Genomic DNA, 12,934 nt, shown 5'->3' with positions numbered 1-12,934 from the left:
ATAACCTCACACAGCCACGGACCGCCAAGGCGTGAGCTCTAAGGTACTCGAATGAAAGGCACCCCTGAAGGTGTGTACTTCATGGAGGGTGGCAACAACAAGAAAGAAAATACTGCAGTGGAGACCAGCAAATGAGTGACAAGAACTGTGAGAAAAAGGAAAGAGGAGAGTAAAACCAAAGGAAATGAAAGGAAGGCAACGCTAACCATGTGTCAAAATCAATGTCATCAAAGCTAGACAAACAACAGGAAAAGTTAATGCCAACAGGCTACATCCCGTATGGTTCCAACTCTGTGCGGTTCCGGAAAAGGCAAGACTGTGGAGACAGCAGAAGGATCAGTGGTTGCCACGGCTGGAGCCTGGAGGAGCTTGAGGGCAGTGCAACCCTCTGTACAATACCTTGGGGTGGACACACGTCACCGCATATCTGTCAAAGCCCACAGAATGTACAGCAGCAAGAGTGAACCCTGCTGTAAACTGTGACTTTAGCAATAACGTATGGATGGCTCGTCGGCTGTAACAAAGACGCCACACTCATGCAGATGGAAGTGGGGGAAGCTGCGGTGGAAGAGCACGTGGGAGCCCTCGGGACTGTTTGCACACTTTTTCTGTAAACCTAAAACTGCTCTAAAAAATAAAGTCTATTTAAATAATAACAATGGCCAAAGAATGTGTAAGACTTTTGAACAGAAGCTTAAAAAAGAGAAACAAAGAGCCAAAAAGCACATAAAGAAGAACTCAACAGCATCAGTCATCACAGAAACACAAAGGAAAACAGGACACCACCACACACCTGCAACAGCACCAAATGCTGGCGAGGACGTGGCGCGACGGCGACTCACACCCTGCTGGTGGGGGCGTAAAAGGTGTAAGCTCTTTGGGGAAAGTGCTGGAAGTTTCTTATAAAACTAAACATATACCTACCTTTTGACTTAGCTATTCTACTCCGAGGTATTTACCCAAGAAAAATAAAAGCGTATGTTCACAGAAAGACTTATAAAAGAGCGTTCATAGCAGCTTTATTCGTAGTAGCCCAAAACTGGGAACAGCCCAGGTGTCTATCAAGAGAAGAATAGATATCTAGCTGTCTTGGGTCACACAGTGCTACTGCTCAGCACATCAACAACAGGGGTAAATCTCAAAAGCATGCCAGGTGTAGAAACCTTCCAGAAGGAACACAGGCTGTATGATTTCACCTGGAAGACATTCTAATACAAGCACGACAGGCTGATGGTGGAAGGATATCAGAACAGCGTCTGCCTCCCGACCGGAAGGGCAGAAGCACTGTGCGCTCCCGGTCCTGGCGCTGCTCTGGCCCCGACGGGAGCGGGGCAGAGGCGTACCTTTGTCAGAACACACACAGCAACGGGCCTGGCGTTCCACTTGGGGCCAGCTTTACCTCCAAAGGAAAGAAGGAACCAGCTAATGACCTGCCTGCTGAGGGGCTTTGTGGGGAGTGGGCAGACGTCTGTGTTGTTCTTTCAAATGTGCTAGAAAGTGAGATGGCTCAGGGACACATAGCGGGGGTGCGGTCGTCAGGGGCGGAGCTTAGACCCCATGTGTTAGGGAGCAACTCTACAATTACTTCAACTTTGCAGGTGTTTGAAAATCTTCATCATAAAAACGTGGAAGTAAGCGTGTACATTTTATGAATAAAAGGAGCTTGGAATGACACTTTATGAGTTAAAATGATTACTTCCCTTGAAATGAAAATCGCCTGACACTTGATCCTGGACCACCTGGCTCTGCCAGGAGCACTCCAGGGGATTCCCTGACAGCAGGCTCAGTTGTGTAAGGGACAGCTACATGCGCCCAGGGCCCATCCTGGGCCAGAGCCCATTAATGTCCCTGGGGCCCCGTTCCCAGGTATCCCAACCACTGAACGTCTGGGGATCTATCTGCTGGTGACGTCTAAGCATCTTCTGCCCAGCATGGCCAGCGGGCCTGTCCCCTCCCACCAGGGGCCCCTCCCTTTTGCTAAGCAGCTGCTTCTACCCCTCCCCCCCCCCAGCTAGAATTAATTCCCTTGCTGAGGCCCTGGGAGCATGAGAGCCTCTATGCTGTCCGCTGGGACTTCTTTTTCCCTCCCTCCTGGTCCCTGCCATGTTCTGGTAGGTGGCACTTCTGCTCAATGAGCCTTGAGTGCCGGTCACAGAAGAGATGTATAAACAAGACTGGTGGGTGACAAACACCTTCAAACATTCTGACTTTCCTGAGGGTTAGAACAGACCCAAGTGCATGAGGCTCCCCTGAGACCATCACTGGGTTTAATGACGTGTGTCAAGGGTTCCAGTGCTGTGGTGTGCAGCAGTGCGCCCACTACTGTGCCACCACACCGCCCCAGCACCTGGATGAACCAGGCTTCCCCACCAAGTCATGGGCAACGCAGGGCTGCGAGGATGGCCACTCCACTGTGAAGAGGGCGGGAGACACTGAGGCTGTCCACACCATTTGGCTGGCTGTAGCATGCCTGCAGGGAAGACAACTACAGACACGTTTTCCATAGTAGGAGAGTTTACACAGATTTAAATAAAGCAGAACTAAAACTCAAAAGAACATGAAATTTCTCTGAGCAGCCTCACATATGAATGTTTCTTTTGGGAGCCCAAAGAGAGAAACAAGGAAACCTGCCCCTGTACGTACAGTCTGATAGAAGGGTCTATGCCGCAATAGTTCACAGATGAATGGGGACCGGCGGGGTGGCCCCAGTCTGAGCCAATGCCATTCCCAAGTCTCATGGGACCAGAGATGGGATTGTAGACATGGCATCAGGACCAAGGAGCAAAACCTCCACTTCTCCCAGAAGGACAACCAGTCCAGCCCCCATCCACCGCCACACTCTACTCGTGGGTCCCTCTTACTCTGACTAATCCTCCCCCAGGCAGCCAACACTATTTGGCACAGTTATGCACAGCCCCGCCCACACCTCTGTTAGAGCATGAGCTACTGGCCACGTCTACGAGGACAAAGGCCACCAGGAGTGCTAGGTGCCCCAACCCATGCACAAGCAGTACCTGCCAGCCATGACGAGGAGCACCCCACGGGGACTCTGAATGCCAGCTGCATACACAGCACTGACACCCACTGTCTACACAGCACTAACACCTGCTGCCTGCACCACACTGATACCCGCTGCACACACAGCACTGACATCTACCATCTATACAGCACTATCTACACAACACTGATGCCTGCTCACTGCATACGCAGCACTGACACCCACTGCATACACAGCACTGACACCCACTGTATACACAGCACTGACACCCACTGCATACACAGCACTGATACTTGCTCCTATACCACACTGATGCCCGCTGTATACACAGCACTGACACCCACTGCATACACAGCACTGATACTTGCTCCTATACCACACTGATGCCCGCTGCATACACAGCACTGACACCCACTGCATACACAGCACTGGCGCCCACTGCATACACAGCACTGATACTTGCTCCTATACCACACTGATGCCCGCTGCATACACAGCACTGACACCCACTGCATACACAGCACTGACGCCCACTGCATACACAGCACTGATGCCCACCATCTACATACCACTGACGCCCGCTGCATACACAGCACTGCACTGCACTGCTGCCTCCTGCTTACACAATACTGACATCTGCTGTCTGCACGGTGAGGATGCCTGCTGTGACACAACCCTGACACCTGTTCTCTGGAAAGCATGCCAGGGCAGTGTTGGAGCCACACTTTCCCTGTTTGCTTCGAGGGTAACTGCGACTGAGGCTGTGGCTGAGGCTGCCCACTGAGAGGTGGAGCTGGCACGAAACACAGCCTGGCAATCAGCTGTAATTTCAAAAACGTGAAAGAGAAATAACCTATGGGTTCAGAGCCTTCATTGCAAGCTTCCTAAAGCAGGAACCTGGCGGGCAGAGAGTGCATCTTTAGGCCCCACACCCAGTGCGCCAGGCTCTGATAGGTCTTGGATATCATTAGGAATGGGTCACTCACCCCAGGGCTCAGGTGGCCTCAGCTGCTTAAGAGCATGCCCCATGAGGACCCAGCTCCCACGTCATGAGCAGCCCTGCCCCCACAGGGTACTTCCCAAAGATCACCCTCCTCCTCAGCCTGGCAGAGAGCAGGTGCTCTGGAAAAGTCTGCTGAATGAGTGACGACGAGACCTGCCGACTCCCCTTCCTCCAGCCCAATGTGGATCTCCACGGAAGGACTGGCCCCCATGAAGAGCCAGTGAGTTGTTGCTGGGCCTTGCTCATCCCCCTACAAGGCAAACCAAATCCTAGAGCCAGGCTGGGCTGTAGTATCCTACCATGTGCTCTCCTTTGTGTACAACACACCTCAAATAATCCAGCACACCACCATTATCATTATGTGTGACATTTGTAAAGTTTAAAGGTATCCAAGTGCCATCTCAAAGCCCCCTGCCCTTAGGACTGAGCCTCCCACAAAGCCAGGGGCCCAGCTCCGTCCAAACACAGATGATCCAGCCATCATTCGAGCGGCCACCTCACGCTCGCAGACCCTGCTTTCAAGCACATGTGTGCGGCCAGCATGCTGACAGCCCTGGGAGGAGCCAAGCAGCATGGGGACAGATGCGCTTTCTCGGACTGGGCGTCATTCCAATCCTAACCTATTTTAGTTATCTGCTGCCAGTCTTGCCAGTAGGCTGGGGTCCTGGGCTGGGGTGTTCCAGGGAGGAGAAAAGGCCTAGGAGATGGCATGCCTGGCATGTCCTGGGAGGATCGAGGTGGCCAATGAGGCCAGAAAATAGTGAGGAGGGAGAGTGAGATGGGGGAGGTCAGAGGTCACAGTCTTAGTGGCCACAGGAGAAGGACGTGGATTTTATTCCACATATGGGGGAAGCCATTGGAGAGTTTGGGGCAAGGAATCAGCAAGCCGTGATTTGAGTCCAGAAAGGACTGGCCAAGTGCTCGAGGCAAATGCACGCAGGGCCAGGAGTGTAAGCAGGCGTAGCGACAGCTAGGGAAGAGCAGGGACCACAGACTCGAGTGAGGGTGGGGAGGTGGTGGCAGAGTGACCTCCAGTAGAGAACAACTGCAAAAGTCAGGTGAGCCAGAGGTACCACATGCTCTGGTCTCCCCCTCTGGGCGTCTGCCACTTCCCAGGGCAAAGCACAGAGGCCAATGAAAGTAGGAGCATCAGGCTCACACAGTCTCACTTGGCAGGGGAAGAGAAAATTAGAGTTCCGGGGCTTCCAAGACAGCTAGACTCAGGGGGCCCGAGTACCAAGAGAAGAGGCCAACACTGTGCACACAAGTTCCCGCCAAGGCACTTGCTAACTTCTGAGCCGCACAGGTGCAAAGGCTGGACTCACGGAGCCCAGTGAAGTCAGCGCTGGAAGGCTGCCTCTGAAGAGCTGGGCAGGAGTTCTGCAGCCACAAGGTGCCATGAGGGAAACAACTGGGTCCCGCCACAGTCCTTCAGTCAGGACCCAAGATGGACCAGCCGCAAGTGGATCTGGGCCAGTTGCCCATATGCTGTCTGCTTGCTCAAGGAAAATTAAGTACCCTCTGGGGGGAAAAGTATCCACTGTCTCTATAATTTTTCAAATATAATATCCAGCAATTCAATAAAAAAATTACCAAGCATGACAAAAGAAAGGACCAAATGAACAAAAACAACAAAATAGAAAATTAAGACAACAGAAACAGAACCGCAAGTGATCCAACTACTGGAGTTATCAAAGAATTTCCTATAACTCCAGAAACGAAGAATTTTGCCAAAGAACTGGACTCTGTAAAAGGAACTAACGAAAAACAAATTATTGAAACTAAGAAGTTAATAGAGGGCGTAACACCTGAAGCAAAGAAAGGCTTAACACACTTCTGGTAGCTGGGGTGCCAGAGAAGGAAAAGAGAGAGAATGGGGCAGAAACTATATTTGAAAGGATATAGATTGCTCTAAAAGAGACAAAAGACATCAAGTCTCAAATACTAGAAGCTTTACAAATGATAACTTGGATAAATACAAAGGAAACCACATCTAAATACATCAAACTCCTGAAACTAAAGACAAAGACATTTCTTAAGAGCAGGTAGCGACCACACGTTCTCACTAAGTGGGAGCTAAATGATGGGCACACATGACACAAAGAGACATAAAGGACATTGGAAACCAGGAAGGAGGGAGCGTGGGGGGCTGAGGGATAAAAACCTACCCATTTGGTACAATAAACGCTATTCCCCTGATGGGCACACCAAAAGCCCTGACTTAAGCATTATACAAGGTTATCCATGTAATAAAAACATTTCTATCCTCTCAATATTCTTAAATAAATAAATAAATGGAAAAACATTTTTAAAAGCAGGTAGTAATATGAGACAATTACCTTCAAAAAGTAACAAGATTTATAGCTGACTTCTCAACAGAAACAATGGAAGGCAGAAGAAAATGGAGTGACAGTGACAAAGCATTAAAAGAAAAATGCTGACCCAGAATTCTATACCCAGTGAAAATATTTATTAAAAATGAAGACAAAATATACTTTCACCAAAAAAAAGCTGAGAGAATTTCTTTGCCAGCAGACATACTAAAAGAAATATAAAAGAATATTCTTCAGACAGAAAGAAAATAATCCCAGAAGAAAGCAGAGAAACACAAGAAGGAATGGAGAACAATGGAGAGTCAAAACTGGATAAATCTGAATGAATCCTAACAGGTGAAAGCAGCAGAAATAATAGTACTTTGCAGAGTTTGTATTGCTTGGGAAATATTATATTTTAATTTAAGGAAGATTCTCACAAGTTAAGGATCCAGGATAACATCTCTAGAGTAGCCACTACACCAATAATAAATAAATGCATAATCAACAAGCTACTTAAAAGAAAAATAGAATAAAAATCTGATTACTCTAAGAGGTGGTAAGAGAGGAGAGGGAAGAAAAATGGAGCAAACAGAAAATGTAGAAAGAGATAAAATTAAACTCAGTTACACTAATAATCACATTAAATTTAAATAGATAAAATTCTCCAGTTAAAAAAATAAATATCTCAAGACTTGATTTAAAAACTGGACCAGGCTCACACCTGTAATCCCAACACTTTGGGAGGTTAAGGCAGGAGGATCACTTGAGGCCAGGAGTTCGAGACTAGCCTGGGAAACACAGCAAGACCACATCTCTACAAAACAGAAAAATTACCTAGGCATGGTGGTGTACACCTGTAGTCCCAGCCACTCAGGAGGCTGAGGTGGGAGGACTGCTTGAGCCCAGCAGTTTGAGGTTATAGCGAGCCATGACTGCACCATTGCACTCTAGCCTGGCTGACAGAGCAAGATCCTATCTCTGGAAAAAAATTGCACCAAAACGTACAATTACATGCTGCTTACAAAAAAAAAAAAAACAAAAAACCACATCTTAAATACAGTTGAACCTTGAACAACATGGGGGTTAGGAGCACTGACCCTTTACACAGTTGAAAATCCACATATAACTTTCAACTCCCCAAAATTTAATTAATAATGCCTACTGTTGTCCAGAAGCCTTACTGGTAACACAAACAGTAGATTAACACATATTTTGTCCATTACACATATTATACACTGGATGTTTACAATAAAGTAAGCTAGAGAAAAGAAAATGTTATTCAGAAAATCATAAAGAAGAGAAAATATATTTACTATTCATTAAGTGGAAGTGGATCACCATTAAGGTCTTCATCCTCATCGTCTTCATGTTGAGTAGACCGAGGAAGAGGGGTAGGTCTTGCTGTGTCAGGGTGGCAAAGGCAGAAGAAAGTCCACATATAAGTCGGACCCTCACAGTTCAAACCTGTGTTGTTCAAGGGTCAATTGTATATAAGAAGGACTGAATTTTAAAAGATAGAAAAAGATATACCATGCTAACACTAACCAAAAGAAGGTGGCATGGTTATACTAGTATCAAACAAGGTAGAATTTAAGGGAAACATGTTAGTGTTAAGGAGGGACATTTCATAACATTAAAGAGTCAATTCCATCAGGAAAACACAGTCCTGAATTTGTGCCCTCCTAATAACACAGATTCAAAATATAACGGAAAACTGACAAGATAATAGAAAAGTAGTTAATTCCACAGTTACAGTGGGAAATTTTCACAGTATTCTTTCAGGACAAAAATAGGCAAAAAAAAATCAGTAAGGATGATTTGAACATGACTAACCAATTTGACCTGACTGGCATTTATAGCACACTCCACCCAACAACTGCAGATACACATTCTCTTCAAGTGCACACGGAACAGTTACCAAAATAGTCTGTTGAGCTGTACATCAAATCTCAAAAAATTGGAAAATGCAGAAATCATTCAGTATATGTTCTCTGACCACAATGCAATTATACTAGAAATCAATAATAAAAAGGTGACTAGAAAATTCCTGTTTTCAGAATAAGCAATACACTGCTAAATGACTTATGGATCTCAGAAGAAATAGCAATGAAAATTTAAAAATACTTTGAATAAGATGGTAATAAAAATGTGACACATCAAAACTGTGATGTAACAGAGAAGTTTATAGTCTTAACTGCTTATATTAGAAAAAACTGTAAGATGAAAACCAAGAACCTAAGCATGTCTCAAGATGCTGGAAAAATAGTATACTAAACCCAAGGAAAATAAATAGAAGGAAAGAAATAATAGAAAGAAATCAATGAAATATATTATACACATACAATGCAGATAAACAACAAAGCAAAAGTCTGGTTCTTTAAGGTTGAGGAAAGTGTTGTTGAAGAACCGAGAATGGGCGGTCTTTGGGGAAAGGGGATCTTGGATCCAGGTGGTGCAGCTTTATGGTTTGTCCCTGTGCATGCATTTGTAAAATTATTCTTTAAATAGATAATATAGGCATGTGGCTTAAAAGGAAACCTCAAAAGGTACAAAAAGATTTGTCTAGTTTTTAATTTAAAAGATACTGTATTAGCACTAAATAAAAATTTCACTTAAAAAAAAGTATTATTGAGGATATAGAGATATTGGAACTCTCTTACACAGCTGATGGGAAAGCAAAATGGTACAGCCACTGTGGAAACAGTAAGTTACCAATGACGCTGCGTGATCCCATTTGTATGAAATGTTCGGAACAGGCAAACAGGAAAGGCAAAGCGATCGGTGGTTGCTTGGCCTCCTCCCTCCTGGGCAGCCACTGCCAGCTTCCTGGCTTAGACTCCTGCTAAGGCTCCCCTACCCGTCCTCTCCATACTTAGACATCTTGCTCACATGCAGGCCTGGGGCAGCCAAGCTAAAACTGAAAAAATAGCAAAGACTTAAAAACTGGCCGTGGGCAAAAGCACCACCTTCCACTAATGTGTGTTTCACACATAGTTACAATGACAAATCTGGACACACAACTCAGGAAAAATGTTCCAGCCACAAGTTACCTGCTTGGCCACGAAGGGGTGCTCGTCACAGCCCTAAGGCTTCTGCCCATGATGTCCAGATCCTGCCCGAGAGCAGGTCCAGGCAGAAGGTCCTTCTCAGCCCTGCTGCCCCATGCGGACCCGGCGGAGAACCAGGAGCAGACTCAGGCCCAGGGGACAGCCAGGCCTGACCAGGCCCTGACTCTCCAGACTCGGGTGGACTCGGCTCCTCCTCTGTGAACCAGGGCTGGCAGTGTCCCTCGGCCGGGCTGCAGGGTAAGGAGAAGGGCTGTACGTGCAAGGCACTCCCTGGTGTTGGTGGATGTGTCTCGGGGGCCTGGCAAGAATGAAGGGTGATAGGAGGAGAAAGAATGAGCCTGAATGTCTTTAAACACAGCCCTAGTTCTTTCTGAACAAGGACTTCCTGTGTCCTGGGCCTAGGACATTGCTTCTACTCGTGGCTGGACAAGGTGACGGAAGGATCCTAGGGATGCCTCTCCCAAAGTGGGGGTCCTCACCACACAGGACCCTCCCAAGTCCCACTGACGGCAAGTGGGAGGTGCAGTTGCCTCCCCTGGGGAAAAGGGGCAGTCCTGGGTGATGATCAGGAGTCCCACAGGCAGGGGGTGCTGGGAGGTGGGGCACAGTCACAGCCCCCACAGGCTGCACCCGGCAGCCCCGGGCAAGGAAAAGAGAGCCAGGCCTCACATGTCCTCCCAGAGACAGATCTTCTGTGGAAGGGAAGTGGGCTCCTGAAGGAACGAGGCAGTGCGTGAGCCCGGCCAACCGGCCAGAAGAGGAGGCCAGGATGGCCACAGAGCCAAGCCAGGGTTAGCAGCGAGGGAGAAAGGGCAGGGACTGGAGACAAAGGGGAGGGTGGTGAGAGACAGAGGCACGTCAAGGGTGAGTGGCTGGAAGGTCGAGGGCATGATGCTGCCACCAACCTGAAGAGAGGACAGAGAGGGACCTTTTGCCACTTCCCACTAAAACACTACCAAACCAGGGGAAAGCTGGGAAGTGAGCTATGGGCACCTGGAGATAGAGAAATTGTATGAGGCCAGGTGTGGGGGCACACACCTGTAGTCCCAGCTACTCAGGAGGCTGAGGCAGGAGGATCACCTGAGCCCAGGATTTCAAGGCCACAGTGAGCTGTGATGGAGCCACTGCATTCCAGCCTGGGTGACAGAGCAAGATTCGTCTCAAAACAGAAAGAAACCCCAGACCCTTTAGCAGTCACTCCCTATCTCCCCTCCGCAGCCCCCTGGCGACCACCAGTCCACCTTCTATCCCTGTGGATTCGCCCTTGCTGGACGTTTCGTAATAAAGGAATCACGGACACGCGGCCTGCGATGTCTGGCCCTGTCACTGGGCACAGTGTTTCTGAGGCTCCTCCGCGGCTTCGTTCCCTGTCATGGCTGCATAACCCTCCGTCCAGACACCATGTTCTGCTAGTCCGCCCACGGGCCGGGGGACACCTGGGTTGCTTCCGCCTTTTAGCCACACGGACGATGCCACTGTGAACACTGGTATACAGGTCTCGGTGTGGACACAGGCTTTCAGGTCCCCTGGGTGGACGCCTGGCAGTGGGACTGCTGGCTCACGCGCTCACTCTGTGGCGGACTGTAAGAGACACAGCTTTCCAGGGGCTGTGCCACTCTCCCCTCCTACCAGCAGTGGCAAAGCAGTGGCCAGCCGGCAGGACCTGCCTGTCCTATCTGTCTTCATCACCTCGCTACGAGGTCCCCACGTCCTGGAGCGGCCAAGGGCACTCCCTCCCCTGCAGGAGGGCGCAGTGGGGGTGGACACACAGACACGGTGCAATCTGCTGTCCCACTGCGCTAGCCCAGATTTCTAGTGCCGCCTGCATACCGGGTCCTGCTCCGGAGTAGCCTCCAAGTGGCTCCTACAGACTCTCAGGAGGCAAAGCCAGAGACCCAAAGACTCCGCTCAGTCTCTCTTCCAGGCCTCCATCTGACTGTGGTGCGCTGAGCAAGGTTGGAGCAGCCTCTCAGAGCGACCTCCGGGGAGGAGCTGGGAGGGCACCAGAAAGCAGGCAGGCGGGTGGCGTCCGGCGGGGCGGGGGGCCTGCCGGGGTGTCCCGTGTCATCCCTTAAGGCACGTGTGTGCTTTATACATTTTTATGCTGAAATGGTACATTTCAAAAATTTAAAAGGGCATTTTAATGAAAGATTCTGGAATTAAGGGTTGCCCAGCGGGAAGCACAGTCAGCACGTCACCCAGCACACTGTCCCCAGCACCGTCCCGGCAGGATCGCCCGACACTGAGGACAGCCTCCGAGGGAGACCAGACTGAAAGCAACAGACCCCAAGAGAAAGAGCTCAACCAAGTACCACTATTTGCCACAAGATGCCACAACCGTGAAGAATGGAGTATTATATAAAAAACAAATGTTCAGAAACAAAAGAGCTCTTAGAAATTAAAAACAAGAAAGCAGAAAAGGCACGACTTCGCTGGAAGTTCTCCCAAAGCAAAAAGGTCAGTAGGTGGGAAGGAAGGACGGACAACTGGAGGCCGGCGTGGGGCAGGCCGAGTTCACCAAGAAGACAGAAAGGGAGAGAAATGGAAACAGGGCCTCCAGAGAACTGCAAAACAGGAGACTGCAGGCAGAAAGGGTCTGCGACACTCATATGTTGTGAAATTTCTCAACACTGAAATTAAAGAAAGGGGGCTACAGGCTTTCAGAGAAAAGTATACCAGCCACACCCAAGGATCGGGAACCGGAGTGGCGTGGAACCACCCAACAAGCACGCTGGGGCCGAGGGGCAGCAGGGCCACACCAAGCACAGACTGCTGGAGCATGGTGGGGGCAAGGCCTCTCCCAGGGAGCCTTCGCAGAAGGTGCCCCCGCAGCTGAGGAGGGCGTGAGCCAGGAAGCAGGGTTCCACACGGGAGAGGCAAAGGGAAGCCAGAGAATGGGGAAAGGAAGCTCCACATATGCACGTGTGTGGCAGGACAGCACAGAGTGAAAGAGGACAGAAAGCTCCAGAAAGCTCCACAAAGTCTCCTCGCAAGATGAAACTGACAGTTTCTGATGCACGTGTGTGTCTGCAGAGGGCAGCAGAGAGCACAGGGCTGGACGCACAGCCAGGTGCCGGGAAACCCAGGCACAAGAGACGACCAGACCACTGTCCCCTCCAGACAAGGCAGAGCCGCAGACCACTGAGACTCAGCCGCTCCCTCACCCACCACAGGGCAGGCGCACGGAGCCCAGCCTGGCCACCACCCACCGGGGCCGCAGCGCTTCGCCACCTCAAACCAGAGGCGGGTCTGAACCACAGGAAGGTGCGCACGAGGGTGCCCAGGTCCCAGCTGGTCTGACAGTGGGAAGAAAACTTAGGGAACAGTTTCCAGGGACCAGCAGAATCCTCACTCCATCTTCCCAAGGGCTGTGGGAGGGGAGCAGGTGCCCAGCTTCCCAATTCTTCCACCTGGTAAAAAGCGACCCCAAATTCACTGGGACTGTTAATCCAGGAAGTGGATTCCAATTAAATGCAAACACCACGTTCCTGAACTGCCGAATCACAACAAAGCACCAAGATGGAGGTCCTCTGCAGGCGCCCAACCCAAA

General features: G+C 49.5%; 1 protein-coding gene and 2 long non-coding RNA genes across 7 annotated transcripts in view; all 3 read right to left on the bottom strand.

Annotated features, from left to right (window-relative positions):
- BRF1 (BRF1 RNA polymerase III transcription initiation factor subunit) overlaps positions 1-12,934 on the bottom strand; it is a 65,995-nt gene that overhangs the window by 34,835 nt on the left and 18,226 nt on the right. The window contains exon 1 of one of the 5 annotated variants that reach the window (XM_045559249.1): positions 7,630-7,825. The exons of the other annotated variants lie outside the window; for them this stretch is intronic. Within the exon in view, the coding sequence (XP_045415205.1) occupies positions 7,630-7,754 (125 nt within the window). The 5' untranslated portion in view covers positions 7,755-7,825. Of the gene's footprint in view, positions 1-7,629; positions 7,826-12,934 lie in introns of those variants that run through there. 5 annotated transcript variants of the gene reach the window in all.
- Positions 8,667-10,464, bottom strand: LOC123643645. The gene is made up of 3 exons (XR_006736862.1): positions 10,423-10,464; positions 9,367-9,682; positions 8,667-9,233 (listed from the first exon to the last, which is right to left on the bottom strand). It is a non-coding gene; the product is annotated as an uncharacterized LOC123643645 (long non-coding RNA).
- LOC123643653 lies at positions 10,490-12,921 on the bottom strand. The gene is made up of 3 exons (XR_006736865.1): positions 11,215-12,921; positions 10,626-10,965; positions 10,490-10,520 (listed from the first exon to the last, which is right to left on the bottom strand). It is a non-coding gene; the product is annotated as an uncharacterized LOC123643653 (long non-coding RNA).

This window comes from Lemur catta, chromosome 1 (genome assembly GCF_020740605.2).
Source record: "Lemur catta isolate mLemCat1 chromosome 1, mLemCat1.pri, whole genome shotgun sequence".
NCBI lineage: Eukaryota > Metazoa > Chordata > Mammalia > Primates > Lemuridae > Lemur > Lemur catta.
Note: the sequence above shows the minus strand (reverse complement) of the source record. Positions and strands in the feature narration are given on the sequence as shown.